Genomic DNA, 27,406 nt, shown 5'->3' on the forward strand with positions numbered 1-27,406 from the left:
CTATCTACACAATCTAACTCACCAACACTTTCATTCTAGGACAATTTTTATTTTTCTCTTTTATGTCTGTTTCAAAAGATGAAGTCCCTAGAAAAGGGATATACATATAATTCATATTAATTTGCTGGCAATGGGGCTTGGGAGGTGGGTCAGTGAGCAGTGATTGCCATATGGGAAGGAAGACTGAGTTTGGATGCCCAGTACCCATGCAGAAGGCTGGGTATGGCTGTCTCACTTTTTCTAGTAGACAAATAAGGAGATTTTCTAAAGAATAAAGAAAAATAGCTCCTTACAGCTCTTGGGTCCCTCTAAGACTGAAATATGTATACAATGAGCTGAACTATGGTAACATGGGATTATCTATTTCATTTGAACATGAAAAAGAGACTCAAGTTCATAGTCTAGCTCCAATTTCTCCATATTTTCTGCCCTCTGCATCTAGTCTTGACTTGGTTTAAAAAAAAAATCAACCAACAAAAAAACCTCAAGCTCCCACACTGCAGGCCTAGTACTTAGCTATTTCCTCCCATAGTGGTACTTACTCTGCATCCTTCCACAGTGGGCACTTACTTTATGTCTGCCCACAGTGGGTACTTACTTTATGTCTGCCCACAGTGGGTACTTACTTTATGTCTGCCCACAGGGGGTACTTACTTTATGTCCTCTCCATAGCAGACAGTAGTGTCTTCTGTCAGAAGTTCACAGGCAAAACCTATGTTTTCTGCCGTCTCTACAACAGATTAAAATTAAGCCACCTGTTATTCTGTTATTTCTACTTGTCTAAACCATGTTGAACATCCCTTCTCTGAAATGCTTGGGTCCAGAAGTGTTTGAGATTTGGGACTTTGGAGCACACACGCACACACACACACACACACACACACACACACACACACACACACTATCTGGAGGGTGGAACGTAAGTCTAAACGTGAATCACTTGTATTCCAGATAAACCTTACACAAAGCCTGAGGGCAACTTTATACAAATCACATGTGTTTTGACCATGACCTATGTATCATAAGATCAGGTGTCATCGTATCAGGCCCAAAGAGCTCTGGATTTTAAGCATCTGAGGCATTCATTGATGACATTTTCAATTCATGATTCTAACCACATTCAACCAAATATGCTGTTTTTCTGTAGTAATATATAGAAACCACACAAAAATAGAAAATTTTTTCTCTGTAATGAAATAAGTCGGAGTCAAAGTCTAGTTTGAGATATTCTTAACAGTCAAGTGTACTGGGTCACCAACCTAGAGGGTGGTTGTATAATGAATCAATGTTCATTAAAATACTAAACATTCAGATCCTGTGGCTTAATCACGAGGCTAAGGTTTGGGCAAGGAAGACTGATTCTGTGAACTCTCATGTGGGGCTGCTACTAAAGACACCCTGTCCTTCTTTCCATCCATTTGGTGTTTGTCAAAGGCTAGGGTTGTGCTTCTTTTGGGAGAGTGTTGGAGCAAGAGAAAGTAATTTCCCAAGGAAGGATCATAGGATAAGGCATCAAGACTGAACAATGACTCATCCAGCTCAAGGTTTGAATGCCAAACAATTTCCTAGCACATAAACTATTTGTCATAATTTTCAAGACATGGGATAGGCAGAAAATCCAAAGCTGTTGTGGCAACATTTTACATTGTTGTAGTCTATGTTCAACAAATGGCAGAGTGCTGGGGAGAAGGCAGGGACCGGGACATGGCCTTTCCAGGGTAGGAGCTCACTTGTGGCTAAAGGGATAAGACAAAACTAGGCTTAAATCCTACGAAGCAAGCTCTGCTGCTGAGAGAGAGAGGGAAGGAGGTAGTCTGTGTGGGCTGGACCAGGAGGGAGGGGTTAAAAGGAGGGAGCACCTCCATTCCCACAGGGTGGGAAGTCTACAAAGGTCATCTTAGGCAAAGGAATAGCAGCTATAAATATTATGACTTAGCTGGCACCCCCCTACATGATGGATTACCCTTTTTGTCTCCTGTAAGTACCCAGATCTTAATGTCAGCTTTTGCAAGTTTTGAAATGGTTTCTGGAACTCCATCCTGTAGCTTGTCTTCAATAGCTGTGGCTCCCAAGAGCTGGAATAGATATTAAAAAATAGCATATAAAAGGTGTCCTTAGATACAGTTTGACTATTCTAAAGAAGGAGCACAATCATGTAAAGAGGACTAGTGCTCTGATGGTGATGGCTGGTACCACTATCAAAGGCTGGGGCATTGCACAATTGACTCAAGCCAAAACATTAAAAAAATGTGTTTCTTCAGGGTTTAATTCGCCAAGGCAGAAAGAGCAAGTCCAGACACTGGGCATGGGGCCTCACTTTGAAAAATCTAGCACTAAAGAGGCAGAGGTTGAAGGGTCACTCATAAGTTAGAGGCTAGCCTGGGCTACATGCTGAGTTCTTCTCTCTCAAAACAGAAAAGTACAAGCACAAAAAGATGTTAAAGACCCACTTTCATTGTGTTTGGGACTGTGCAAATATAAGCCTCTTTCTCAAGCTAAAGGCGGTACTACCCTTTGGTTCCCATTAATATAAATTCAAGAAAGCCATGTATTAAATTGCTTTGATATAAGCTTTACCATACTTTAAATTAAATTGCTTTAGTAACTCTCCCAACAAAGTCACTAAATGCTGGGTTCTTTTACCATTTTAATAGGAAATGAAATTTCTCTACTGCTGTGACTTCAAGGCCAAGGTGAGCCACACAGTGAGTGCTGGGCCAGCCAGGCCAGTGTAGCAAGAAGCCTGCACTACACCCCCACCCGAGAGAAAGAGAGAGAGAGAGAGAGAGAGAGAGAGAGAGAGAGAGAGAGACAGAGAGAGACAGAGAGACAGAAAGCAGAGAAAAGAAAAGACAAAGAAAAAAAAAGGTGTTTTCTCTTTTGGTTTTTGTTCTGTGATATCAAATTTTATTCTGTTTGCTGAACAAGAAAAATTCAAATGATGTAGCTATTTGTATCAACTGTACCCATCAAAGAATTCTCTCTAAGCCAGTGTATCAATGGCGTGATAACACACAAATTCTAATTTGTCCAGAATGTCCAAGAGAAAGTCATTAACGCCGAACTCACAATCAAGTCCCTCTCAATCTCTTCATATACTTTATCCAAAGCTTCATCCCGGCTGCTCGAGGCCACGCTGGCAGCCATGAACTTTTTGTTCCATTCTGCAAATTCCTTTTCTTCAATTTCCTTGTAGCACAGGCACAGGGTTCTGAGAGTTTCACTAGCAAAGACCTGTTTTATTTAAAAGACAAAACCCACCCGTGCAAAGAATAGTTACCTTTCAGAAGATTTTTTGGTTTTTGTTTTTTGTTTTGTTTTGTTTTGAGCTGAGGATCGAACCCAGGGCCTTTGCTCTACCACCGAGCTAAATCCCCAACCCCAGAAGATTCATTTTTAAAATTATATTCGTACTTACATTTATACTGTGTGTGTGTGGTGTGTGTGTGGGTAGTATGTGTATATATGTGGTGTGTGTGTGTGTGTGTGTGTGTGTGTGTGTGTGTGTGTGTATGGAGTGTCGTGTGTGTGTGGTTTGTGTGTGTGTGGTGTGTATGTGTGTGTGTGTGGTGTATGTGTTTATAGTGAGTGTGGTGTATGTGTTTATAGTGAGTGTGTGTGGTGTGTATATGTGTGTGTGGTGTATGTGTCTATAGTGTGTGTGTGTGTGTGTGTGTGTGTATGTGCGCGCGCGCTCGTGCTACGGACTAAGTAGGCTACAACAAAGGCATCCAAGCTCAGTGACCCAACACTTCCCTTTGTTACTCTGACATATAGAAATGCTCTTTTTCCTTCACTCTATACCTAGAATTTGGTAAAACTCTTGGTGACCACACAGATATTAAGCCTACACCTTAAGGTGTAGGTGCTGGTTGCTTGCTCAAGCTCCCTAGAAGCCATTAATAATGAGCTATGATTCCCTTGTATCGGCCCTGAAGGCCCAGATGCTGAGAAAGGACTTCACCATCATCATCTGGGACATCGGCAGCAAGAGTAGGACTACTGCCCATCATGTTCCTACTTTGGTGTTCCCAGCCTATGGCAGTGAAGCAAGGGAGGGTTAACTAACAGCAAGCAGAGCTCTGAGACCGTCCAGATGGCAAGAGGGGAATCTCCAGCAGCAAGAGCCAAAGTGAGACTTACATCCAGGGCATCCTGTGTTTCCTGCTTCGTAGGATTCATCCGATGGAGCCGTTCATAAATTACAGTGTCAGCGCCTTTACAGTACAGCCTGATACTTCCTTCTGGAGTTCTCACTGGCAGCGAGGGGAGGAAAGGCAACATAAAGTTAGGTTGGTTTCTTTAAATATATATATATATATATATTTATCACGTGAATTGAAGTGTTGCCCTCAACCAAATTGGCAAGCTGCTACCGCATTGTATGCAGTGGTGAAATATGAAAACATTCATTCATGGTCAGCTCAGTTTTCTGTGTCATTTTAACAAGTATTCATAGGCTCCACACTATGTGTGATATCTTTCATAGAATTTTCTTTGCCCACACTAACTGATAGGAATCTTCCTTACCTGTCTTTGAGCTTGTACCATTTACTGCCTCTCACAAGGCTCCTGTGACCACTTCCTTAATAGTGTTCAATCTATACAACAATATAAGCGCAGACTATGCTCCATTGCTAACTATAATTTAAGTTCTCTGAGGTAGGTGCCAGGCTTGAGTACCAGTCCACATCGGTTGGGCACCCAGAAAGCACTGAGTAAACCGTAACTCCACGTGTTAAAAACTCAGCATCACAGTGAGAAAGTTTATGGATACATTGAAGCCAAGCAACAGTTAACATCACCATCCATGAGATAAAACATCAGGTGCCTTTGAAGGGTGACCCTTTGAGAAGGGCATAGTGTCACTACATAGGTTTTTCTTGCCAACAATGTGTGACCAGGATACAAACATTAAGGGTCAGTAGACAAACCCAAAATAGAGACATTCTATAGTAAAATTGGCCTTGAAAATGCCAATATGTGAAAGATCCAGAAAAGGATGAAGAATTGTTTTATTTTTAAATTCAGAATTATGATTATCTAATTCAATGTTTGATCTCTGAGCCCAAAACTCATACAAATGGAAGGAGGAAGATGGAGACAAAGAGGAGGAGGTAAGATTTGAAAATGTTTGCAGGTCAGTGCTATTGAGGGCATGTGATAATGCTGTATCACAATTCAAGTTTCTAATTCTGATCACTCACATACATCTAAGGTTCTTGTTGGAAGGGAATAGCTCTAATGTATATATGGGAAAGGAATATTGGACCTGTAATTTACTTTCAAGTAGTTCAGAAGACAGTAACCTGTATCTGTCAAGAAACTGTAGACAATGTTAAAAAAAAAAGTAGATATTAGAGAAAACACAAAAGCACCCCCAACCATCCTTGTAATTTCCCCATAGGTTGGAAATTATTTCAAATGACTTAGCAAAAGAAATTCAAATCTCGAACGAGACCCTCACCTTCTCTGGGTGGCCTATTGAGAGCCTAGACTGGAGGTAAGGTTGGGACTCATGGACACAACCAACCTTTCCCTTCCTGGCCTCAGGCAGAGAAGTGTTGGGAAGGACCCAAAATTAAAGGAGACCAGGTTGGGGCAGCCTTGTTGAGTGTACTTCTGCCACTACAGACTAGAGCTCAAGGTCTAACGGCTAGAGAATGTCAAAATTATTTGCAGGATTCAGGAAGGTCACAGTGAGGGCCAGCAGAATGAAGAACAGAGAAAAACCAGTTTCAGTAAATCCAGACAGCTGTCCATCCGTCCTTGTTTACTCAAGCATCACTAATAAAAGATGGAGAAAAGGCACCTAGCGTTAAAGGACTCATAGAGACCCACCGATGATAGACATCCGCTTCCGGTCACTGTTGAAGTCCAAAATGGCAAGCACACTGTAGGTCCTTTCTGTGCCCAGTTCACTGACAGTGATAGTGTTCTGTGTCCTGGCGAGGAAGGCAAAGCCGAAGTTCCTGGCAGCGTTTACCAGGGCGCCTTCATCGGGAGAGGCCGCCTGGTAGTTGATCTGGCCTGAGGAGGGAAGCAGGAGAGAAATGCCAGGAGAGCTGTGGGCTAGGCTTGAGAGTCATGCCTGAGCTGAGGGTCCTCTGCACGGCCCAGCACACTGTATAGAGAACAAGTCAGTGGTTCTGAAAGGTTACACAGAAATCAAGATGTCAAAAACTTGTAAGTTTCCTTCAAAATGGAAAGTGGTAATAGAGATTGCAAATAAAACTGCTCTAAAATGGGTGCCTGAGGAGAGGATTCCCAGAATTCCACCATCTAGAGGAGAACACTGCTAACATTTCACTGTCCCCTCAGGCCTCTGCAGTGTGACTGCAATTCTAACACACTGGGTGGATATTTATGACCTGATTTTTTTTTTTTTTTAGTGTCATATTTTCAGCCTGTTGGCATATCTTTAAAGATTCTTCCCAAGTATTATTTTACTGAGTATAAAATTGTTATTCTCTTCTCTCATGGGCATTTGGTTTCTTTCCAAAATTTCTGGCCCACAAAAACAAAATTGTTATAATCATTGAGTTGTGCGTGTAAAACATATGCATGTTTTATAAACCTGGGTGTTCACTATAAGGACCCATTTACTGAGCTGTACAATGTGTATATGTCTGTCTTGTGTTAGACTTAAAAGCATTTCCACAGCCAGACGAAGTTTTCAGAACAAGGCATTTAGTTTTCCAAGCAGAATGCAGAGCACAGGTGTGCTGACAGCATTTCTTCGTTCAGTCACTGTGTTCCTCAGGCTGCTTCAGTTCATGCCGGCCTCCCTCCTCAGCCTCCAGAGCAGCTGGAACTGCAGATACGACTGTGCCTGCTTATGCCAGTACTACCCACTTCCCAATTAGTAATTAAAGATGGCATTATAGGCTATTTTCCCATTGCCCATCCAGAAAGCCCTGCACTTGAAGTCACCAGAGTGCTCGCTACATCCAAGCACTCTATAAAGACCCAAATGCCACAGGACTGGGTGCTATGTAAGCAGTCCTGAGGACAAAGTACCTCCCTTCAACATTTTAACTTAGCTGGAACATAAACATCTTCCATAATATTGACAGAGAAAGGAGACAAAATAATGAAAGGGCAGTCTCCATGGTTTGGAGAATCCTAACTGCAACCCAAACCTTGATGTTGTGATTGCCAGAGGAAAAGTGTGCCAGTTGTGAAATCACAGACTTGGCAACTGATGGAGAAGGGAGAACACCTGAGGCCCGATCCAAGCCTCCTTTTCCAGCTGCAGGAGAACTGCGGAGGAACAAACACCCCTCTGAAGGCAGCTTACTTTAACTGCACACCTAGAGACAAGCCCAAAGCTTTTCCTAACAGACTCATCTGTGGATTAGGATGGTGTCGCAACCAAAACAAAAGCGTGGGGCTGGAGAGATGGCTTCAGCTGCTTCTTGTTCTTCCAGAAGACCTGAGTTCAGATCCCAGCACCCACATCAGGTGGTTCACAGCATCTTAACACCAGTTCGGGAGGATCCAATGCCCTCTTCTGCCCTCTGTGGGCACTGTATTTACTCTCTCTCTCTCTCTCTCTCTCTCTCTCTCTCTCTCTCTCTCTCTCTCTCTCATGGTCTCCATTTTCTAGCTGCTTCTGATTGACAACACCACCACAGACCTTCCAGTCACCAGCTTCAGAAACGCCTCCCACCCTTTCACCACTTCAAATTCTTAAAGGGGATGCCTCCAGCATTCATGACTTTCTCATTCTTTGTGAGCATCTCACAATAGTAGAACACCCCCATCCTGACCCCAGAGTTCCCATAGTATCACAACCAGGGATGCTAACGTCTCCTGTGAACACTAGATTAAAGAGCACCAGGGGAGACAGGCTCCATGCATTTTTGAACTCTGCCCTCCTCTAGCCTCTTTGGGAACAGTCTCTATGACTTCAAGGTTCCCATCCCAGTGGTACTGTTCACTCTTTTCTAGTCATTCATTAAGCACTAACCTGGGCGTTATTTTGAAGGGATGTTGTAGATTTAACAGTAGGTCCTGATCAACCAACTTTAAAAAAGAGATTATTACCAGGGATGTAGCTCGGTGCTGGAGTACCTGCCTAACATATGCTAGGCTTGATCCTCCACACTGTAGCGAAAGAAGAAACAAACAATTCCCAACCAAAAAACAAACAAATGGAACACCCAGGTGTTCCGCAGCTAACTAGGTGATCTTAGAAAGGATGCAATTTGCTTGGGAAGAGAGAACCTGGCTTTGAAAACGAACCAATTCACAAGGACTGAGAGCAAAGAGCAACCCCAACTGTAAGATCACAGAGAAATGGGGACTTCAGATCTGTAACTACAAGGAACTGAATCTTGGCTCAATCTCATGAGCTTGGAAGAAGACACTGAGAGCCATGTGAGAACATGGCCCCATTGTGATCATAGTAAGATGCTGAGCAGAGAAGCCAGTCATGTGACAAAAAATGTCTGACCTCAAGAATTAGGAGATAAGAAACAGATGTTTCAAGCTGCCTTGCTGCAATAACTGATTACAGAGAAACAGAAAACTCATGGAAGTAACACCACCCAGCATGTCTTCTGAAGGAGTCAAATGTCCAGGGCTGTGCATATAAAGACTTCTTCTTCTTTGTACAATGATAATTTTAAAAAGTCAGTCTCCATTATTCTGTGGTGCTGGGAATCAAACCCAAAACCTTGCACACGTCAAGCAAGTAACTCTCTGACTGGGTTATGTTCCTACCCTCCATTATCCTCATAAAAGAGAGACATAAGAAGGTAGCCAAAGAGACAGCCATATGGTAAAGGACTACACTGAATTGACCCCTGCTGGATGACCTCAGGATGCTTTCTACATCTGAATCTGTTTATCACAAAATTTGGAGGTATGGTCCTTAAGATCCCTTCCAAAGAACCCTCTCATGGTTCTCTTGTGGATCAAAATCCAATTTCTTCTCTTCTCTAACATCCTGCACCTGAAAATACCACTTGTTGCCGGGCGGTGATGGTGCACACCTGTAATCCCAGCACTCAGGAGGCAGAGGCAGGTGGATCTCTGTGAGTTCGAGGCCAGCCTGGTCTACAGCACTAGTCCAGGACAGGCTCCAAAGCTACAGAAAAACCCCGTCTCAAAAAATAAAAAAATAAAAAAAACCCAAAAAACAAAAAATGAACACTTGTCTTGGTTCTTAGTGGCTTTTATTTGTCATTTGCTGGACATAGACAATTGCTTGGTGTGTTCAATCCTCCAACTCAGCTGACTGTGGAGCAAATAGCTGCAGGATTACACTGGAGGGAACTTTGAACATCTACCCTCTTTCAGCATGTTGAGGAAAATGGTGGCCAGATAGGGACTGAACCAGAACTGACTCATCTCTGGCACATACTCCAAAGGCTTTGCCTGTCAGTCTAGGGAGGATAAGAAAACAGACTGTACAATTAATGTACATTGTCTAAGGGCCCAGTTAACTCCTGAAGTATCACCACACATTCGAAGAGGAATCCTACACCAAAGAATCAAGACCGAAGAGAACAAGGGTACTTCGAAAGATCCCACTTTACTCTTGTTATGAAAGTCAGATTTGCTTGGTTAATCAGACTCTGAACCCCGGCTTTGGCAATCTTCTCCCTTCTGCTGTCCCTCACTCTGCCACAGACAGCCCCTCCTCCAAACCCCTCCCGTCTGAACTGTGCTATTCTGCTTCCTGAAAACTATTCATTTCAGCCTCGGAGAATGGATTTCTTTGAAACTTGCCGAGAGATATTTTTACACCTAGGCCTTCTCAGGAGTGTTTGCTATCACGACACGTGACACATCACTGCTGGGGCTCCATCAGGAGGCACTTTCCTGTTCTGTAGGGACGGTAGTAAAAAGAGCCTGGAATGAGGTGGACGTGACGTGCAGGCAGGCGCTGCATTGGAGCCACACCCAGAGTACTCCTCCCGAGTTTCCACAGTGCATTTGTCTAGAGAACCAGAGAGTTTATGTCCACACACGGTATAATAACTAGCTTTTGTTGACACTGGACAGATTTCTTCTGTCAAAGCCGGCATAGACTGCATTTAGAATTCTGCAAAAGAACCCAAACTCCTTGATGCTCACTCATGAACTCTCATCAATTTTGTACCATCACATGAGAAAAGCACCACATGGAGGCCCAAGCTTTAGCTGACCTAATTCGAGATTAAATATTTTAATCTAGAGAATGAAAGCAGATATATGAAAGAAATTAGTAGAAAATAATGTTTAAGTTTAGCATCCATTCATGATGCAGATATAAGGCCTGATTATACATTCCCAATGAACATTTGTACAATGAAATGATTGAGGTTATTTTATTCAATAGCCAACCACTTTAAAACCATTCATTATTATTAATTATTATTATTATATTGTGTTGTGTATGTATGTGTTGTGCATGATACAGTCAGTACACATATGAAGGTCAGAGAACAACTTGTGAGAGTTCTCTCCTACCATGTGGGTCCTGGGGATCAAATCCGGGTTATCAGGCTTGGCAGCAAATGCCTTTCCCTGCTGAGCCTTCTCACCAGGTCACCAACCATATCTTCTGTTAACCGGAATTTCATTTACAAAGTGATAACCCATTCTGAGCTATAATTAAATCAGGCATCAACTTTGAGAAGTAAGAAATTTTTCCTGGAGCTGTGAGAAGCATTTGTCCAGCACACAAGCACTTTTCAAGCCCAGTCCCACCCCAAAATGACATGAAATAAAATAATTTTTTAAAAAACAGTAATAAGGTGTTTTATGCTTTGTTACTTCATACACATCTAGTGTCAGGGCTCACAAATGTCCAGTGCTTGAGTGTGTGTGACAGACTTGGCATTTGTTACACTTGAGCCATAAGATGAGTCACCTGTCAACTCCAAGACTGGCCTCCAGTGTCTGAGACACCAGAGGAACACTCACCATCAATTCTGTCCACCATGACCGTATGGCAGATAGAAAGCAAGAAGAAGAACTGCCGGACTTCTGGCTCCTTCCCTGACTGGATTTGCTCGATAAGGTAATGGTCATAGAATGCAAGCTTCCCATCAGCAAATGTATTCCAGCTAAAATCCACCAGCTGAAAGGAATGGACAGAGGAAAAAATGCAATTGATGAAAAACATATATGTTAGGGCCAGCAGGATGGCTCACGGGGTAAAAGCACTTGCTACCAAGCCCTACAACCTGAGTTTGATATGAGTACCTGGGATCCCCAGTGTAGAAGGAGGGAATCAATTCTTGGAAGCTGCTCTCTAACTGCCACACATGCACTGTGGTAGCACACATGTGCACATGCATATACACGCATACACACAAAAGTGTTTTAAAAACCTGTATCAATCATTGATATTACCTTTTCTTTGTAGCTAAGTTTTTAATTATATCAAAATCACCTTGAGATTTTAGCACATTCCTTTTTTATTTATTTTATTTTTTATTATTATCTTTATCTGAGTGTTTTGCCTACATGTATGTATATGGACCATGTGCATGCCTGGTGCCCATAGAGGCCAGAAGAGGGTTTGAAGGCATCTGATCCTTTGGAACTAGAGTTGCCCATGGTTGTGAACCCCTGTGTGGGTGCTGGAACTAAACCTGGGCCCTCTGAAAAGAGCATCAACTGCTCTTACCTGCTAAAACATCTACTTTCTCGTCCTAAGCCTTAGAAAGCTTTCGCTTAAAACAAAAGTCACACTATAGGGGGCTGAATTGTGTCTCTCTCCCAGGTGCGTTGGTACCCCAACCTATGGTGCCTGCCAATTTCTTTATTTGGAAACGTGGTCTGCAAATGTGATCAAGTTAAGATGAGGTCACATGGTTTAGGATGGAAGGACAGGTGTCCTTGTAAGAGACAAATACAGACAGAGCCAAACACATGAGGAGAAAGGACTCCAGGTGACAAAAGAGGCAGAGACTATAGCGTGGTGCCTACAAGCCAGGATCACTGGAAACTACCGGAGGCTCGGGAGAAACCACGAAGGAGCCTCCTCTAGAACTTTTGGAGGGACCAACATCTGGATTCCAGTCTCCAGAACTGTGGGGCCGATAAGACCTGCTACTTCATGCCCCGTCTGTGGGTCACCCAATCGAGCAGCTCAAGGAAGCAAATATACGACAGACAGCTGCCCTGTGTGGACCACTCACCTCTATTTTGCTATGGCTGTGCTGAGAAGCATCCCGATGGTCTCCTAAGAAACAAATGGGACAAAACAAGTTGAGTCTGTGTGTGCACAGCCCTCCTCCTACCTGGATTTGCACAGTTATAATGTCTAATGTTGCCGTCATCCTTGGTTTGGGATGGTTCTGGGGTAAAGAATCATTTTTCAGAGTTGTAAAAAAAAAATGAAAAATAGAATATTAGGCCCTCGATGGCTTATATCTATAAGCCAAGTACTTGATAGGCTAACATAGGAAAATCACCATGAGTTAAGGCTAGCCTGAGCTATAGGGTGAAATATAAACTAACTAAATACATAAGTACATTCTAAGAATGAAGAATATTTGATAGAAACCATTACATGGCCTGCAAAGGTTAAAATATTTACTATCTGGGTCTACATGGAAAAAGGCAACCAAAATACTGGTGTGCCCAGAATGGCGTCCTTTGACATGCTCTAGTCTGCCATCGCCATGGTGACAAATCCCTCAAGCCCATAGTGTCCCATCTTCCTCAATGCTGGGTAAACTTATAGATGCTACACATTTTTTTTTTCTAAAGGGGGAAAAATGTGCATGCGTGTATTTCTTGAAAAAAATTAAAAGTTAAAAAAAAACCTCTATATTTTAAGGCAACATTAACTTCAATACTACTCATGTGTATGGAAAATGTTTCAGAAAAACAGGCCGGAAGTCAGGTATAAACTATTGTAATCATCTTTTTGCTGTACAGCTTGGTGACAAGGTGCAGTTACCTTACACAGCTGTCACCACTATCTACCTACTTCTAGACATCTTAATCTTGCTAACTGAACTCTCTCGCATTGCACACTAACTTAACAATACTCTCCTTTGTTCCCGTGACTTTGACTATCCTAAGTACAATCGTACAGCACTTGCTTCTGTGAGCTCATATCACTTAGGCTAATGTCCTGAGGGCTCATTCATGTTGTAGCACACTTCGTTCATCTCTTTGTTCATTGATAGACAAGTGGGCTATTCCTGCCCTTTGCCAAATGTGAATAAAGTTACTATGAACATGAGTAAACATGTATCTCCTTGGGCATCTCCTTTTCAAATCCTTTGAGCACAATACATTCCTAGACACAGAATCGCTAGACCATGTGGCAATTCAGCTTTTAATTGCTTAAAAGGTGTTTATTCTAACTATTAATTTTTGCCCTCTCTCTCTCTCTCTCTCTCTCTCTCTCTCTCTCTCTCTCTCTCTCTCTCTTTCTGTGTGTGTGTGTGTGTGTGTGTGTGTGTGTGTGTGTGTGTGTGTGTCTGTCTGTCCTCAATAGTGCCCATGATGTTTCTTTGGCAATCGGACTCCACACAGGGAGGACACAAACAACAATAGGAAGGTAGACTCTGCTCCAGACAGCACCCAGGGAATGCTGTTTCTACCCCTATTCAATAGCCAACCACGCCTGTTATCTCAGATATAAAACATAGCTGATCCTAGTAAGGGAAAGAATGTCTCTGGAGTTGCTCTGCAGAAAGACGATGTGCTCCGACTTCCCCCACTCTCCCTTTGCAAGCTTCACACTCACCGTAGATTTGCCCATTAATGCAGCACTTTTTGAAGGTCATGATATTCTGCGTGAGTGTCCCTGTCTTGTCAGAGAAGATATAATGAATCTGCCCTAGCTGCTCATTCAGTGTGGTGGTCCTTGCCTTTGCAGGGGTGTCTTTCTCAGCATAGTACATCTGCAGGTCCCAGTTGATGAAATGACTCTGTCCCAAACGGATAATTTCCACGCTAGGAGGACAGAAGAAGGCTTCAATGGTGAGCAGAAAGGGGATTGGCTGGGGATAGAGTCTGCCCTCCCTATGCGCATGTGAGTGAGCTGCTTATCTACCGCTTTGGTTTCAAAGTTAGTGTCTACTCCTGTGATGGCTAATCATTCCTTAAAAACAGATTTTATTTTTAATTATGTGTGTGTGTGTGTGTGTGTGTGTGTGTGTGTGTGTGTGTGTGTCTTTGTATGGGTATGTGCATATGAAAGCAAGTGCTCTCCAGGACGGACACAGGTGCCAGTCATCCTGGAGCTGAAGTTACTGTGAGTCACCTAACTCAGGGGCTGGGAATCAAACTTGGAGCATTATGTTCTCTTAACCGCTAAGCCATCTCACCAGCCCCGTGGTGGTTAATCCTGATTGCCCATTTGACAGGATTTTTATAATTCCCCAGGAGACATACCTCTATATTGTGTCCCTGAGAGTGTTCCTAAGACAGGTTTACCTGAGGTGGGAAGGCCCCATATGATGGGCTGGGGTCTCCAGACTGAATGAAAAGGAGAAAGCGAACTGGATATCAGCATCCCTCTCTGTTTCCTGAGTGCATACAATGTGACCGGCTGCCTCACACTCCTACCACGTTTTCCCAGCATGATGGACTGTGTACCCTCTAACCTGGAACCCAAAGAAACCCTTCCTTCTTTACGCTTCTTTTATCAGATATATTGTTATACCAATGAGAATAGCAACTGTTATTACCCCCTTCTCCCACCACCCTTATAGTGAAACCTAATCTTCAACGCAATAGTACTAAGGTAGGGCTTTTCTGTGATGGTTAGGTCCTAATGACAAAGAGCTCACAAATGGCACTCGCATCTGTATTAAAGAAGCCTGAGGGAGCTCATTGCCCCTTTTTGCCACGAGAAGGGGCTACCTGTGACACAAGTATGGGTTCTCACCACTTAGCAAGGACTCTACCCTTTCTCATCGACTCCCCAGCCTCCTGAACTATGAAAACTCAATTTCTGGTCTCTTAAAGTCACCCAGTTTAAAAGCCACTCTGTGCTTCCCTGACCAAACCTATCACTCTCCAGCTTCAGGGTCAGTGGTGTCCCCTCACGAGACCGCATCAGAGTCATTTCCTACTCACTCTTGGGCACTTCAGCCACAGCTAAGGAACTCTGTACTCAGAACACACAGCCCAGTGGGAACAGTCACAGTGACATCATGGCCAGAACCAGGGATACAGTCATCCCACTCTCTTCTCTCACTGCCCCTCATACCTAGAACCAACTGGGATGGCCAAGTTCACCTGTACAAAGGGAATTAAGATCCACTAGGTGACATACCATCATGTCTCCAATGAGTCAAGTCTTTTGGCCATTAGCACTTTAATTGCTTACCACACTGGGAAAAAGCATATTCGCTTTCTAAATTCTTAGAAGTTACACATGGTCCAAAAGGAGATATCCTAAGAGGATCATGTTGGTTTGAAAACTCAGATGTAAGAAGGCTGTCTGTGCACCCGGCAACTGCTCCATTGGTAAAGCATGGCTGCACAAGTCCTATAGGTGAGAACAAGTCCCTTAGAAGTGGCGGTTCTACTTGGTGCTGAACACCAGGAACAAGGCAGATGAACCCCCTGCCCTTAAGCGGACAAACCAAAACAATCCAGCAAATGTAAACCCTCAAGAGCTGCCCATTCTATGTAGAAAAATCAAAGCAGGAGACAGGGTGGCAGTGACAGAGGGTTACTACAAGGTCAAGGCCAGCCTCTTCTGAGCAATGAGCTCCAGGCCAGGAAAACAAAGAAAGACCCCATCACAACAACACACAGACAATGGGGGGATCACTCCGTTGGTAACGTGTTTGCTATACAGACTTGAGCACCCAAGTTTGACTCCTTGGCTCCCACAAAAAAAGAAGAATACAGCAATTTAAGCCTACAGCCCATCACTGGGAGGAGGCAGGAGGACCTCCAGTGCTTCCCCATCAGTCAGTCTAGCTCAGCTGGTGAACTTCAGGTTCAGTGAGAGGTCCTGTCTTAAAAAGTACTGTGAAGGGCAATGCATGGTATGTGGGTGTGCTTGCTTGTGCATGTGCATCTGAAGGCCAGAGGTCAACATCAAGGGTCTTTCTCTATGGCTCTCCACCTAATAAATATTTTGAGATAGTGTCTCTCGTTGAACCTGGAGCTCACCACCATTTTGGCAAGACGTGTTGGGCAGGGAGTCCCAAGGATCTGCTTGTCTCCATGTACTCTACCGCTATATCCCTCGCTGAAGCGCTGGGGTTACAGGACATACACCAGCATGTCCAGCTCTCATGTGGGTGCTGAGCATCCAAACACATCTTCTTGCTTTTTCAATAAGCACTTTACCCACTGAGCCATCTATCTCTTTAGCACCGCCATCTTGGTTTGCCATCTTGGTTTCTGTTAAAGTGGCCACTGAACAGATGGCAGCCCAAGGATTTATTTCCTACTCAGAGAACACCAGTAACTACCATGTAATAAAATAAAAATAAGAACAATTGCACATGTAATAAAATTTAAAATAAGTAAAAACGTCCAGTGACACATGAGTGTGAGAGATCCCAGGTGCCTCTGGTTTGTTGGTCACTGGGGTAATGACTGACTGCTGGTTACTCTGTGCATTACAAGGCACAGTCTCCAAAGGTCCCCAATCCAACTGGTCAATAACTGTGAACTGTGATATGAGAGGAAGAAGAAAGAGAAGAAGGAGGGATGATTACAGAGCAGATAGCTCTGACCTTGACCTTTATTGAGGTTGGCACTGCACAGAGAACAGCATTTTAGAAAGGCTGAAGGAAAGCAGGGGAAACCTTCCTACCAAGAGGAAGCAACAAGAAGCATGGACCTGATGGGTGAGCAAAGCTGGAGCAACCATAGTAAAGAAGGTTCTGCTGAGAGAACAGAGGCTCCGGAAAAGGAAGAACTTCCCATGGCATCCTGAATCTCCACTTCTCCCAGACTCTTGGTGAACCCTGTGCTTTGGAACCCACTGAGAAGGGCTCACCAAGCAAATGACTGTCACCTTTGACCATGGAACATCACTGGCCTTATCTGCACAGAGGACAAGATAAAGTGCCTGGCACAGAGGAGATACTCAAAGTTCACACGCCCTTCTACCTTGCTCTCAGTTCCAAAATGAAACTTATTCTCTTCTTCCTTTTGACCTTTGAAACAATTATTGCTAAACGTGAAGGTGCTTCGCTGGGAAAGCGTACTATACTCTTGCCTGGAAGCAGGAGGCCAAGGGGAGGCCAGGTTTACCTGACATAGAGAGAGATGGGCACCATGGTGTTCAGCACAATGATGTAGCCCCAGAAATTCAGGAAACCCCGGTAGGAGGGTGTGGCATTTTCTCCGTCATAGAGGTACCAGGAATAATTACCAACTTGTGCTTCCCAGTAAGCGTGGCCGATGGCAAGGCCGGCAGAAACCAGGATGAGTACAATAAAGATCTAGAAGACAGACATGCATTGTGAAGCAGGATTTCCAACTCCATACCTTTCAAAGATTCTAATAACATATTTAGCACTTTACATACATATGACCTTTTAATGAACTGTAAAAACATTACTCTTTAAAAAAAGATAGGATACTTTAAAAGTCTATAAGGTTGTGGCTGACTTCTTTATATTTATAAGGCTAGGTTTTCTTCCCCAAATTATCTTTCTAAAGAGGAACTGATGTCTTATAGTCAATCTTTAAAGTCATTTATGTGACAGGGCAGCCTCATAGCAACTACTACCTCAAACAGTACATATTGTTTGGGAAGATAATGCACCCTAGCATGAAGCAACTTCAAAGAACACTGAGTTGAGAGGGTCATAAAAAATACTGGATGGAAGTTGTTTTGTTTTAATTTTTTGAGAAAGGGTCTCATGTAGTCCATGTACCCCTTGACCTCTCTATATACTTAAGATTGACTATAGCCTTTCTGATCTACCTGCTTCTACTTCCGGGAATAAAGGCATGTGCCATTATACTCTGTTTATGAGGTGGTAGGGATCCAACCCAGGGCTTCATTAATGCTAGGTAAATTCTCTACCAACTGAGCTATATTGCTCGCCCTGTTTTGTTTTCTGAGATAGGTCTTACTGTGTAACCCAGGTAGGCTCTGAACTCTCAAGCCTGTTTTGGTTGCCAAATGCTATGAATATAGGCATGGGCCACCATATCCTTCTATTTTGTTTTGTTTTTTGTTTGTTTGCTTGCTTTTAAGAAAGGTGAGGAAATGTCCCCCATATTTGGGTATTTATACAGGTTCAATGCTATAGGAGTTATGTGACGTTGTAAATGCAATGATTTGAAGGATGAAATATCTCCTAGGCTCATGTATTTGAACACTTGGCCCCCAACTGGAAGTACTGTTTGAGAAGTTTGTGAAAGCTTTAAGAGGTGGAGCCTTGCTGGAGGAAAACTATCACTGAGGGGTGGACCTTGAGGTTCTAGAGCTTGGTTCCACTTCCTGTTCCCTGTCTCTGGTTCCTGACTGTGGGGCCCACCGTACTCCTCTTTGGTTAAGTGATGTCTTCCCATGGGACAGGCTTTATTTAGTGGGAACCATGAGCCAATAAACCCCCTTTCCCTCTAAGTTGCTTTTGGTCATGGTACTTGTCATAGCAACAGAAAGATAACTAATACAGTATGCAAGATTATCTGAGGTACAACAGGTGCCACGTGACGGAGTTGAGAAGCATATGTTTTTGGAACAAAACATTCAAGCCAGCCCCTCTGTCTCAATTTCTTTTTTCAATTTTCCTAGTAATATTTATATATTTCTAGGAGTAATAAAATTTCCAGGGAAAATGTAAAGCTCTGAACACAGATTCTCAAAGTACCTCCTTGAAATGAATGGTCCCAGAAAAGAGAGAACGATCTATGAATGCTCTCATTGTGGTGGTTACAATGGCACTGGATATAAATATTCCAAGTCCAACTAATGTTTTTATAAAAATTGGGGGTGGGAGGGTTGGTCTTCAGATTGCTTTATTACTTCTTGTGGCTGTAAGTATGTACACACTTGAACAAACTGTAACTACACATTCTGAAGCGCTTATGCATTCAGGTTGAACTAAATATTGGAAATGTAATTCTCAGGGTGTGCAGAATAGAGTTAACCATGCAGGCCTAAGCCCACTGTCCTTGGGAGGTGGCTTCCAAGATCAGCCTCTGGCTGGCATATGAAAACTTAGGTTTGGGGAGGGTTTCCCAGCTCCTTATGTCTGATTCTGCTATAACAGTGGCTTTCAACCTTCTGAATGCTGCGACCCTTTAATACAGTTCCTCGTATTGTGGTGACCTCCAACCATGTAATTATTCTCTTTGCTACTTCATAACTGTAACTTTGCTATGGTTATGAATCATATTATAACTATCTGATATGCAACCCCTGTGAAATGGTCATGTGACTTCCCCAAAGGGGTGTTGACCCCATAGGTTGAGAACCACTGCCCTATAAGACCAGATCAGTGTGCCTGTTTGGACAGACAACACCATTTATGCTGACCACCTGTATTCCTACAGGAAGTTTGAAATTTGAAGCATGGTGGGTAAGTGGAGCCTACACACCTAGCCCCCAGTTAAGAGTCTCTAAGAAGCTTCATTGGAGACAACAGGGCACGCACACAGTCACAAACTGTTGCTGAGGGAACTGAGTGCCTATCTGGTGTGATTCCATGTGGGGTCTAGACAAATTTCCTCTAGATTTCGTCTCATGAGCTTTCTGCTCATCTTGTTTTGTAACCTTGGGCTGTGGCAAGACACAGGTGTGAGCACCTGTATATCCAAACCCCATGGATCCACCTAATCTTGAGCCTGGGTATGGCTTTGAAGACCCTCAACAAGCCTTATTTTTAGCCTTGCCTTAGGTTGGTGGGTGTGCAAGCTCACATGTATATGAGAGCGCATGAGCACGCGTGTACACACAGACACAGACACATCTGCATTTATAAGAACTACTACTATGGAAACTAACAGCAATAAAATCCACTTTGCAGTTCCTAGAATTTTAACACGCCTGGCTAATAGAGGGGAGACATTTTAAAGAGAAATATCTGTGCCCACCCCTCTGGCTATCAGTCTATTGACAATGGTGCCCAAGTAATTGGAATTTTCCCAGGAATCTAATGCTGGGCAAAGGAAAAGGCTAAAGCCTGGCCAGCCAGAGGATTGGAACTGGAGTTCAAACAATGATGGGTCAGTGATGGGTGGGACCCCAGCCTAACCAAGGCTGCTTCCTTTTGCATACTTCCTTCCCTCTAGTTGAGACTAAACCTCCTGCCATGACCCTGACAACAGGCTTGGGATTCTTGTCCCAGTGTGGCCACGCTGAGGAAATCTTTCTCTGTTTCTGACTAGTACTAGCCTGTTTCATTGACCTAATGAGGTTGGGTGGCCAAGCCCAGCTTGTTGGGGATGCCAGGACCTGGGCTATGACCCTAACAGCTCGGTAAAGGCCCCATGGTAGTGTCCCTGGTTCTTAACTAGTCAATAGCCAATCATGAAAACACCTGGGGACAGCCTCTGAATTTTTTCTCCCCAGTGGGGCTGTCCTGATTGAAGGGTGAAATTTCTCAGAAAAGGCATGGGACTCCCTTTACATCCATCCTGCTAGGCTTGGTGTGTCCAGGCCTCTTTGCATTCCATCTAAAGTTGTAAGATTGCCTTGCATTAGAAAAACATACATCAAAATCATTGCCAAAGACAGCAATGTCTCATCTAATCTCTCATCTACTAGAATGAAAAATAAATACCGTGTACACCATGTAGTTCATCAAGTAATCAATTTTCGTTCTTTTAAATCTGGTTTTCCCACTATTCTTCATTATCTTAGTGTCAGCACCTAAAAAATAGAAAATTCAATGTGATGAATAGTTGGAAAGTTCAACTAATAATCATGTCAATAAAATTACTCCTTCTGTGATTTTTGATAGAAAAAGAACTGAAAGGCCCTTCCCACCCCTCATTCTCTACAAACACGTCTGAGTCATGGTTAAGCTGTAACAGTGCTAGTTAGCTGGATTATCAGTCCTCCTGCCTCAGCCTCCTGAGGGCTGGATGTCAAGCTCTTTTCTTGAAATCATAAGAGCAAGAAGTACATTCGGGAAATACCTGCAAAGATGACCAAGCCATGGCAGACATCGGTGTTCCTGATCACACAGCCACGTAACAGGATTTTATCAGCATCCAAAGGAAAGCTCCGTTTCCTCCAAAACAGCGTTCCCGTGAACTTGTCTAGCCTGTTGTTGGGTTCTTCACATTCGATGAAACCTTTTACAAAAGGTGTGATTCACATAGTCAGTCAAATACGAAAGACCCGGGCTTACTCAAAGGACGCCAAATAAAACAACCAGAATTTCAAACAAGTAAGGTAGTTCCGTACAAACCATCAAATGCTGCCAAGTTCTCTTCTCTTTGGAGATACTGGTCTGTGATTTCAAGAGCCATTTTGAACTTCAAGTTGGTCTCTCTACAGGGAAGGGCAGGCAGGTAGGATTAAAGGAACACAATTTGGAGCCCAAAGGAACAAAAAGAAAACTCCATAAAGTAGTGTCAGGCCTATCTGGGAGTGAGTGAAGCTTAATTGTTAGCTTGTTCTTTTTTCAATCTCTGATTGTAAGTTTAGATGGGGCAATCTGATGCTAGAGCAAGATTATAAGCCTAAAATGTGCTGCCTCCTTCTGCTGTGTGCCACTGTGACAGTTAAGACAAAGTACCCACAGCCTTCTCTTCAAATGAACTTCCTACCCCCAACCTAGTCTACAACATGCTGCCACACTACAATGGTATGCAAAACAGACCCATTGCAGGCACCCTGCTCAGCACCTCCTGTCCACGTACTTTCTAGAGCAGGCAATTGGAAGTATTTCTGGAAGGCAGCTCTATCTAGGAAAGGAGGTGGCAGGAATACATAGGCTGCTCCAACCACAAGGCTGCTCCAAGCACAGCACAAAGGAAGGCAAGTGTTAGTGCTCCATGGGGGGCAGGCAGGCACATCTACTTAGGAGAGCCAGGCTGTGAGTCACACAAGAGCCTCCACTCATTTGGTTATGGCAAGGCATGACGGGACTTTCTGTCCTCTGGAAAACTTCAGAATTTTCCAGCATTTGGAATAAGAGCTACATCACTACAGAGACTGGATAATCAACTGGCTGATCTACAGAGCCAGGGAAGGCTAGATGTCCACCCCTGTGACTCTAGACCCCCATAAAGCAGTGGATCCATATCTGGGGTATGAGAAACACAGGCCACAGGGAACAGAGCCCTGACTGTCCCTTACTAAGTGACCTTAACCAGGCTACTTCACCTCCCTGGGCCTCTGCTTCCTCGGGGAGTAATAATTAGATAGTTGTTAAAAAGATTAAATATCTACATGCAATTAAGAACTCAATAAATCTACCAAAAATGGCTCAAAAACCAGCACTTTATTCTAAAACTGATAAGCGAATTAAAAATTGTCTATTGACAAAGAACCTAGTCTCATTTCTGAAGATATAACAGAGTCCATGGTCATCTGTGAGTCTGATCACTGCTCAGCCGTTTAAAAGGGGCTTAGCTATGTGATCTTGACAGGAGGTGGGGAACAGCCTTTATAGTGAACACTCCATTTTATATATAAAAAAAGAAGTCAGTCCACTCTGGAACAGTCAGACTGCCAACAAGTGGCTGAGGCAAAGGTCAAGTCTCGGGGTTTCCTACCCAGAATATGCAATGCACATTTCCTTCCAGGCCACCTTTGACGTAGGTCCACCTAAGACACACTCACCCATCGAGCTCAGCCGTTTCTACATAGCAGAGGCTGTTGGGCTCTGAGCTGGACAGCAGTAGAATGTCAGCCTGTCCAAAACAAAAGACACCTATCACACAGGGTCCCCAGAGGGGAAGGAACATGGGTAGGGTGGGGGATGGGGTGGGTACGCATGAGGAGAATAAGAGAAGCAGAAGTTGTTCACTTACAGGAATAAAATCATTCTTCTTCAAACGAAGGACGTCTCCGACTTGGATGTCTTTCCACTTGATGATTTTGAACCTAAACATCAAAAATAACAATTTGGGTTTTTAAGTTTCAGACCAAGAAATTATCGTTCTTCCTGGGTGTAAAGGTCTGGAAAATGTGCAGATTACAGGAAAGTGTATAAGTTCTCTCTTTCAATGATGTCACAAGAGTCACCGTACCCTGCTTGGGAGGCAATGGCAAAGGGACTTTGCTTTGTTCTTTCTACACTACCCAACATAAGGAAGAACCCACTTGGGGGCACTTCAACATAGTGGGGACAGTGGCCACCCCTCTCTTTATGCTCAGGGCAGGTTGTCCCTCCCTGGGTTGGTCGTCCCCCACCCCCCCATCACTCATCACTTGCTTAGTGCTAGTACAAGAACAGGAATGCATGATTCCCCCACAGGCCACCAAGAATCCCCAATGGCCTTAAAGCTGGGCTCCTCTCATTCTTTAAATTCCACAGGACTTTTCCCTTTGTGAGGAATCCATGTTCACAAAACATCAAACTATAACACTAAGGCCCAAAGGCTTGCACACACACACAAAAGGTGTACTAAGTCATGGCTTTGAACACCCTGGATTACTATTTCATCTGAGGTCAAACAACCATGGGGGTTGGCAAATGTTTGGCAACAGTAACAGATTTATGAACACACAACAACTCAAAACCCAAAATCAAATGCTTAATGAGCCTGAGGTGTTTCTGGGAATGCTTATCCAAGTTGCATCACAGGACTGCACTGCAGGCATGGTTCTGTCTATAAACACTGGCTGGAATGCCTTAGCCCAGGTTTGGGAATAGTACCTGTTACAGAGTGTGGTGTTTTCACTGTACACACAGTGTTTTCTGTTCTGATAGAGACATAACTTTTTTCTTTTTTTCTTTCTTTCTTTCTTTTTTTTTTTTGAGAGAGCATCTTTCTGTGTAGCCCTGGCTATTCTGGAACTCGATCTGTAGACCAGGCTGGCCTTGAACTCACAGGGATCTGCCTGTCTCTGCCTCTCTGCTGAGATTAAAGGCGTGTACCACCATGCCTAGCTGAGACATAACTCTTTAACTGTGGGAAACAAAGACTTTAATATTTCCTGTCATATTCCTCAGAAAGTTAGTACGTCTTTGTATTACATTAGAATGCTTGATTTTCATAATTGCTGGAAGGGAATTGTTGAGAGCAAAATATGACAGATAGGATAAAAATGCCATAATGAAGTTCATTACTTTGTATGATATCCTAAAAAATAAATTAAAAATTTGCTGGTTTTGAGTTGCTTACTTAAATTCCGTAAAAAAAAAAAAAAAAAAAGTAAATTCTGGCTTGTGGTTGGAATAGAATTTGCAAAAGTTTCTTCAATGGCTATAAACTCACTCTGCCATTTGTACTGTGTATTTGTATGGAGCAGAGTTACTAGCAATGACAATTTACAGAAAATATTGACTAGCTCTGAAAACTGCCAAAGCTATTCTAAGTCCTGCAATGTCAAATATTCAGCCAAGACTTAATTTTTCAAATAAAAATACACAAGCACATTCATCCCATTAGTATGAAAATGTACTTTCATCCTTAACAAATGGCAAAGAATTATATTGATACCAAAAATTGCTCTAAAATGATTTTTATGATTTATTATCAGACAATGATAGATTTATATCTATATTTTATATACCCACATACCTGAGGCTTCACTAAAAATTTCTCAGGCAAAAAAAGGAGTCTTGAACAGCAAAAGTATCAGATGTGTTCTGTTATTGGCTATGACAACCAGCAAGCCATTTTCTGAACACAGACATTTAATTACTATGCTATCCTACTGTGTGCTCACAAACAACAGAAAACTTGAAATTAAAAATACATTTTAAGTATTTGCTAATATCAAGTTTCTCCAGTTCATAAGAATTTAAATCCCCAATGCCAGAACATTTACAAATAATCTTGGCTTATCATTCAGTAAATGAAGCTTGGTGATAGAGTGCCGGTTTAGGATTGTATACGGTCCTGAGTTCAAGCTCCAGCACCAAAAATAATAATAAAACTAAAATATAAACAAAAACCAAAACACAAAGTGAAGAGAAATTTATACTTAATTTACATTTCAATATTTCTTACATCATAATTTAGAAATGTATATGTTAATCCCAAATTACAAAGGGACTTATCAACTTTATGTCCCAACTCTGGGAACATCAGAGGCCATTCGGGTGGGCTCTCTGAGTGATGTGACAGTTTTCCTGGAGGAGGCTTCTAGGTCCTACCTCACTGATGCCCCTAATTCTTACAGGTTCCACTGTACAAGCTGCCAGGGCCATGGAGTTGTTGGAGATGCTCCTTAGCCCAAGTTCAAGGCAAAGCCTGTGTGCATGCATGCGTGCATGTGTATTTCTCATGATGGTACCCAGGGCCTCAGGCATGGTAGGCAAGTGCTCTACTCTTGAGCTCCACCCTAGCCTCAGGGCTGCTCATTACCAACATCACCTAAACAGTGAGGTGAGATGGCCAAGAATCTTACCCTCTCTTCACAATATTGACTCTAGGGGATTCCAGAGGTGACTTCCAGCCCAGAATCCATTTATTTACAAGAAAAAAGCCTGTGTCAACATTTACAACTCAGTGGTACCTATTTTGAACTAAGTGCAATAGATGTGTGGCTGTAAATGGGTTACTTTCCTAATTGTGGACACATTAAACAGTCTTTTGAGTTGGGCCTTCATTCCCATTTTTAGCACTTGACTATGGACTCATTTCTTGAGGATCTTGCTCATGAAAGAACTCATTACTGCTCCCTCAGTTGGTTGACTTGGCCAGAACTGACTGTATTCTGTGTTTCTTGAACAAGAGTTTATTGAATACTTTCTGCATATGAGATGCAGGACCTAGTCTGGACCAGGAGATGGGACACCTACCCAAATAATTCTAATATAACTTATGTGCTAAAAGAAATGAGCACTAAATGTTCTGAAAATGGAGAAGGGGGAGAAATCACTTTAGGTAGCAAACTAGGGAAGGTATGGGGACATCTTGCATGAGCAAATCCCTGAAGGGGACACATTTGGGAATGGTTGAAGCAAAAGTAGCACATTGGGGGTAGCAGGCTCGTGGAAGTGCTAGATATTCTGGGAGCACAAGCCCAGTCAGCAACTACATATAATCCAATTTGGGTATAACTACACCGCCCTGAAGGGGAGGTAACATCTCTCTTTACCAGAGATGACTCACTATTAAAATACTAATGTACTGGGCTGAAGAGACACCTCAGTCAGTAAAGTGCTTGCAATGAAGTCTTGAGGACCTGAGTTCGATCCCTAGAGCCTAGAATGACAGTACACGCTTGTAATCACAGTGTTAGGAAGGTGGAGCTAGGCAGACCCCAGGCTAGCTTGCTAGCCAGTCTAACTGAATTGGTGAGCCCCAGAACCTTGAGAGATATGATTTCAAAAGGGAGGCAGTAGCATCCATGGGAAGATGCCCAACCTTGACTTCTGGCACTCTGTGCACATGTACTCATGTCCACAAACACACACACATACACACACACACACACACACACACACACACACACACACACAAAGCCATAGACTTCTAGGCTCTAGTAGTTATCTTTCAGTATGTCTCTAGACATATTTATACACAAAATCTTTGTTGCTAAATTAAAAATGGGTACCTGCCATCCTTAATGACTTCACATGTCCTGTTGTTGATTTCCTTGTCCATTTTGTGGCGAGCCTTGGGGAAGAAGATGAGGAATTATTATTTGAATCATCTCAGTACATAAAGCATCAATGACAAATGAAGAAGGAGGTTTGAGAAGTTCTTACCACATCATCTACCAGGTCTTTGACTGCTGTGATGCCCAGCACCAGAAGTAGGGGTACCAGTGTGGTATACCATGCCAGGGTAGAGATTTGAGGAATTGCCTAAAAGAAAAGGAAAAGGTTGCATACACAGGTTCCCATGAAAACATACCTAACTTACAGGTAGTGGAGACCTGATTTTAAGTTTGCTAATGTCAATCATGGAACCAGTCTACATACTGGAGCACGTCGAGGAAAGGACATTCAAGAACCATTCTGCTGGCTCTCTCTGGCTTCTGAAACAGTCTGGCAGACAGTGGCCCCAGAAATGATCTCTCTGTGGCTTTAACTAGATATCAAAGGAGACACATCTAAACCGTTCTGTAAAAATTCAAAGTAGGGCTGGGTGGTGGTGGTTGCACACCTTTTATTCTAGCGCTCGGGAGGCCGAGGTAGGTGCATCTCTCTGAGTTTGAGGCCAGCCTGGTCTAGCAAGTGAGTTCCAGAACAGCTAGGACTGTTACACAGAGAAACCCTGTTTGGGAAAAAAAAAAAATCAAAGTGGTGGCGTGGGGAGCAGCCCCTAACTCTGAGCAGCAATGCGTCCAGCCAGTTACTGTGGGTCCTTCAATGCATCAAAAGATGGCAATAGATATGGTTGCTTCTGAAGGCAGCTGATCAGGCAAAGCTCCCATCAT

At 43.1% G+C, this 27,406-nt stretch overlaps 1 protein-coding gene across 1 annotated transcript in view; it reads right to left on the reverse strand.

Annotated features, from left to right (window-relative positions):
• The window catches only part of Atp8b1 (ATPase phospholipid transporting 8B1), a 125,152-nt gene that overhangs the window by 13,692 nt on the left and 84,054 nt on the right, over positions 1-27,406 (reverse strand). The window contains exons 5-20 of the mRNA XM_036204975.1: positions 26,733-26,831; positions 26,579-26,640; positions 22,879-22,951; positions 22,688-22,758; positions 21,309-21,391; positions 21,034-21,192; positions 20,676-20,764; positions 17,188-17,378; positions 13,706-13,914; positions 12,141-12,184; positions 10,918-11,074; positions 5,842-6,030; positions 4,144-4,256; positions 3,070-3,234; positions 1,964-2,075; positions 655-730 (exon numbers count right to left, since the gene is read on the reverse strand). Of these exons, the coding sequence (XP_036060868.1) occupies positions 655-730; positions 1,964-2,075; positions 3,070-3,234; positions 4,144-4,256; positions 5,842-6,030; positions 10,918-11,074; positions 12,141-12,184; positions 13,706-13,914; positions 17,188-17,378; positions 20,676-20,764; positions 21,034-21,192; positions 21,309-21,391; positions 22,688-22,758; positions 22,879-22,951; positions 26,579-26,640; positions 26,733-26,831 (1,892 nt within the window). The remainder of the gene's footprint in view (positions 1-654; positions 731-1,963; positions 2,076-3,069; positions 3,235-4,143; positions 4,257-5,841; positions 6,031-10,917; positions 11,075-12,140; positions 12,185-13,705; positions 13,915-17,187; positions 17,379-20,675; positions 20,765-21,033; positions 21,193-21,308; positions 21,392-22,687; positions 22,759-22,878; positions 22,952-26,578; positions 26,641-26,732; positions 26,832-27,406) is intronic.

Source organism: Onychomys torridus, chromosome 13 (assembly GCF_903995425.1).
Source record: "Onychomys torridus chromosome 13, mOncTor1.1, whole genome shotgun sequence".
In the NCBI taxonomy this organism is placed as follows: domain Eukaryota; kingdom Metazoa; phylum Chordata; class Mammalia; order Rodentia; family Cricetidae; genus Onychomys; species Onychomys torridus.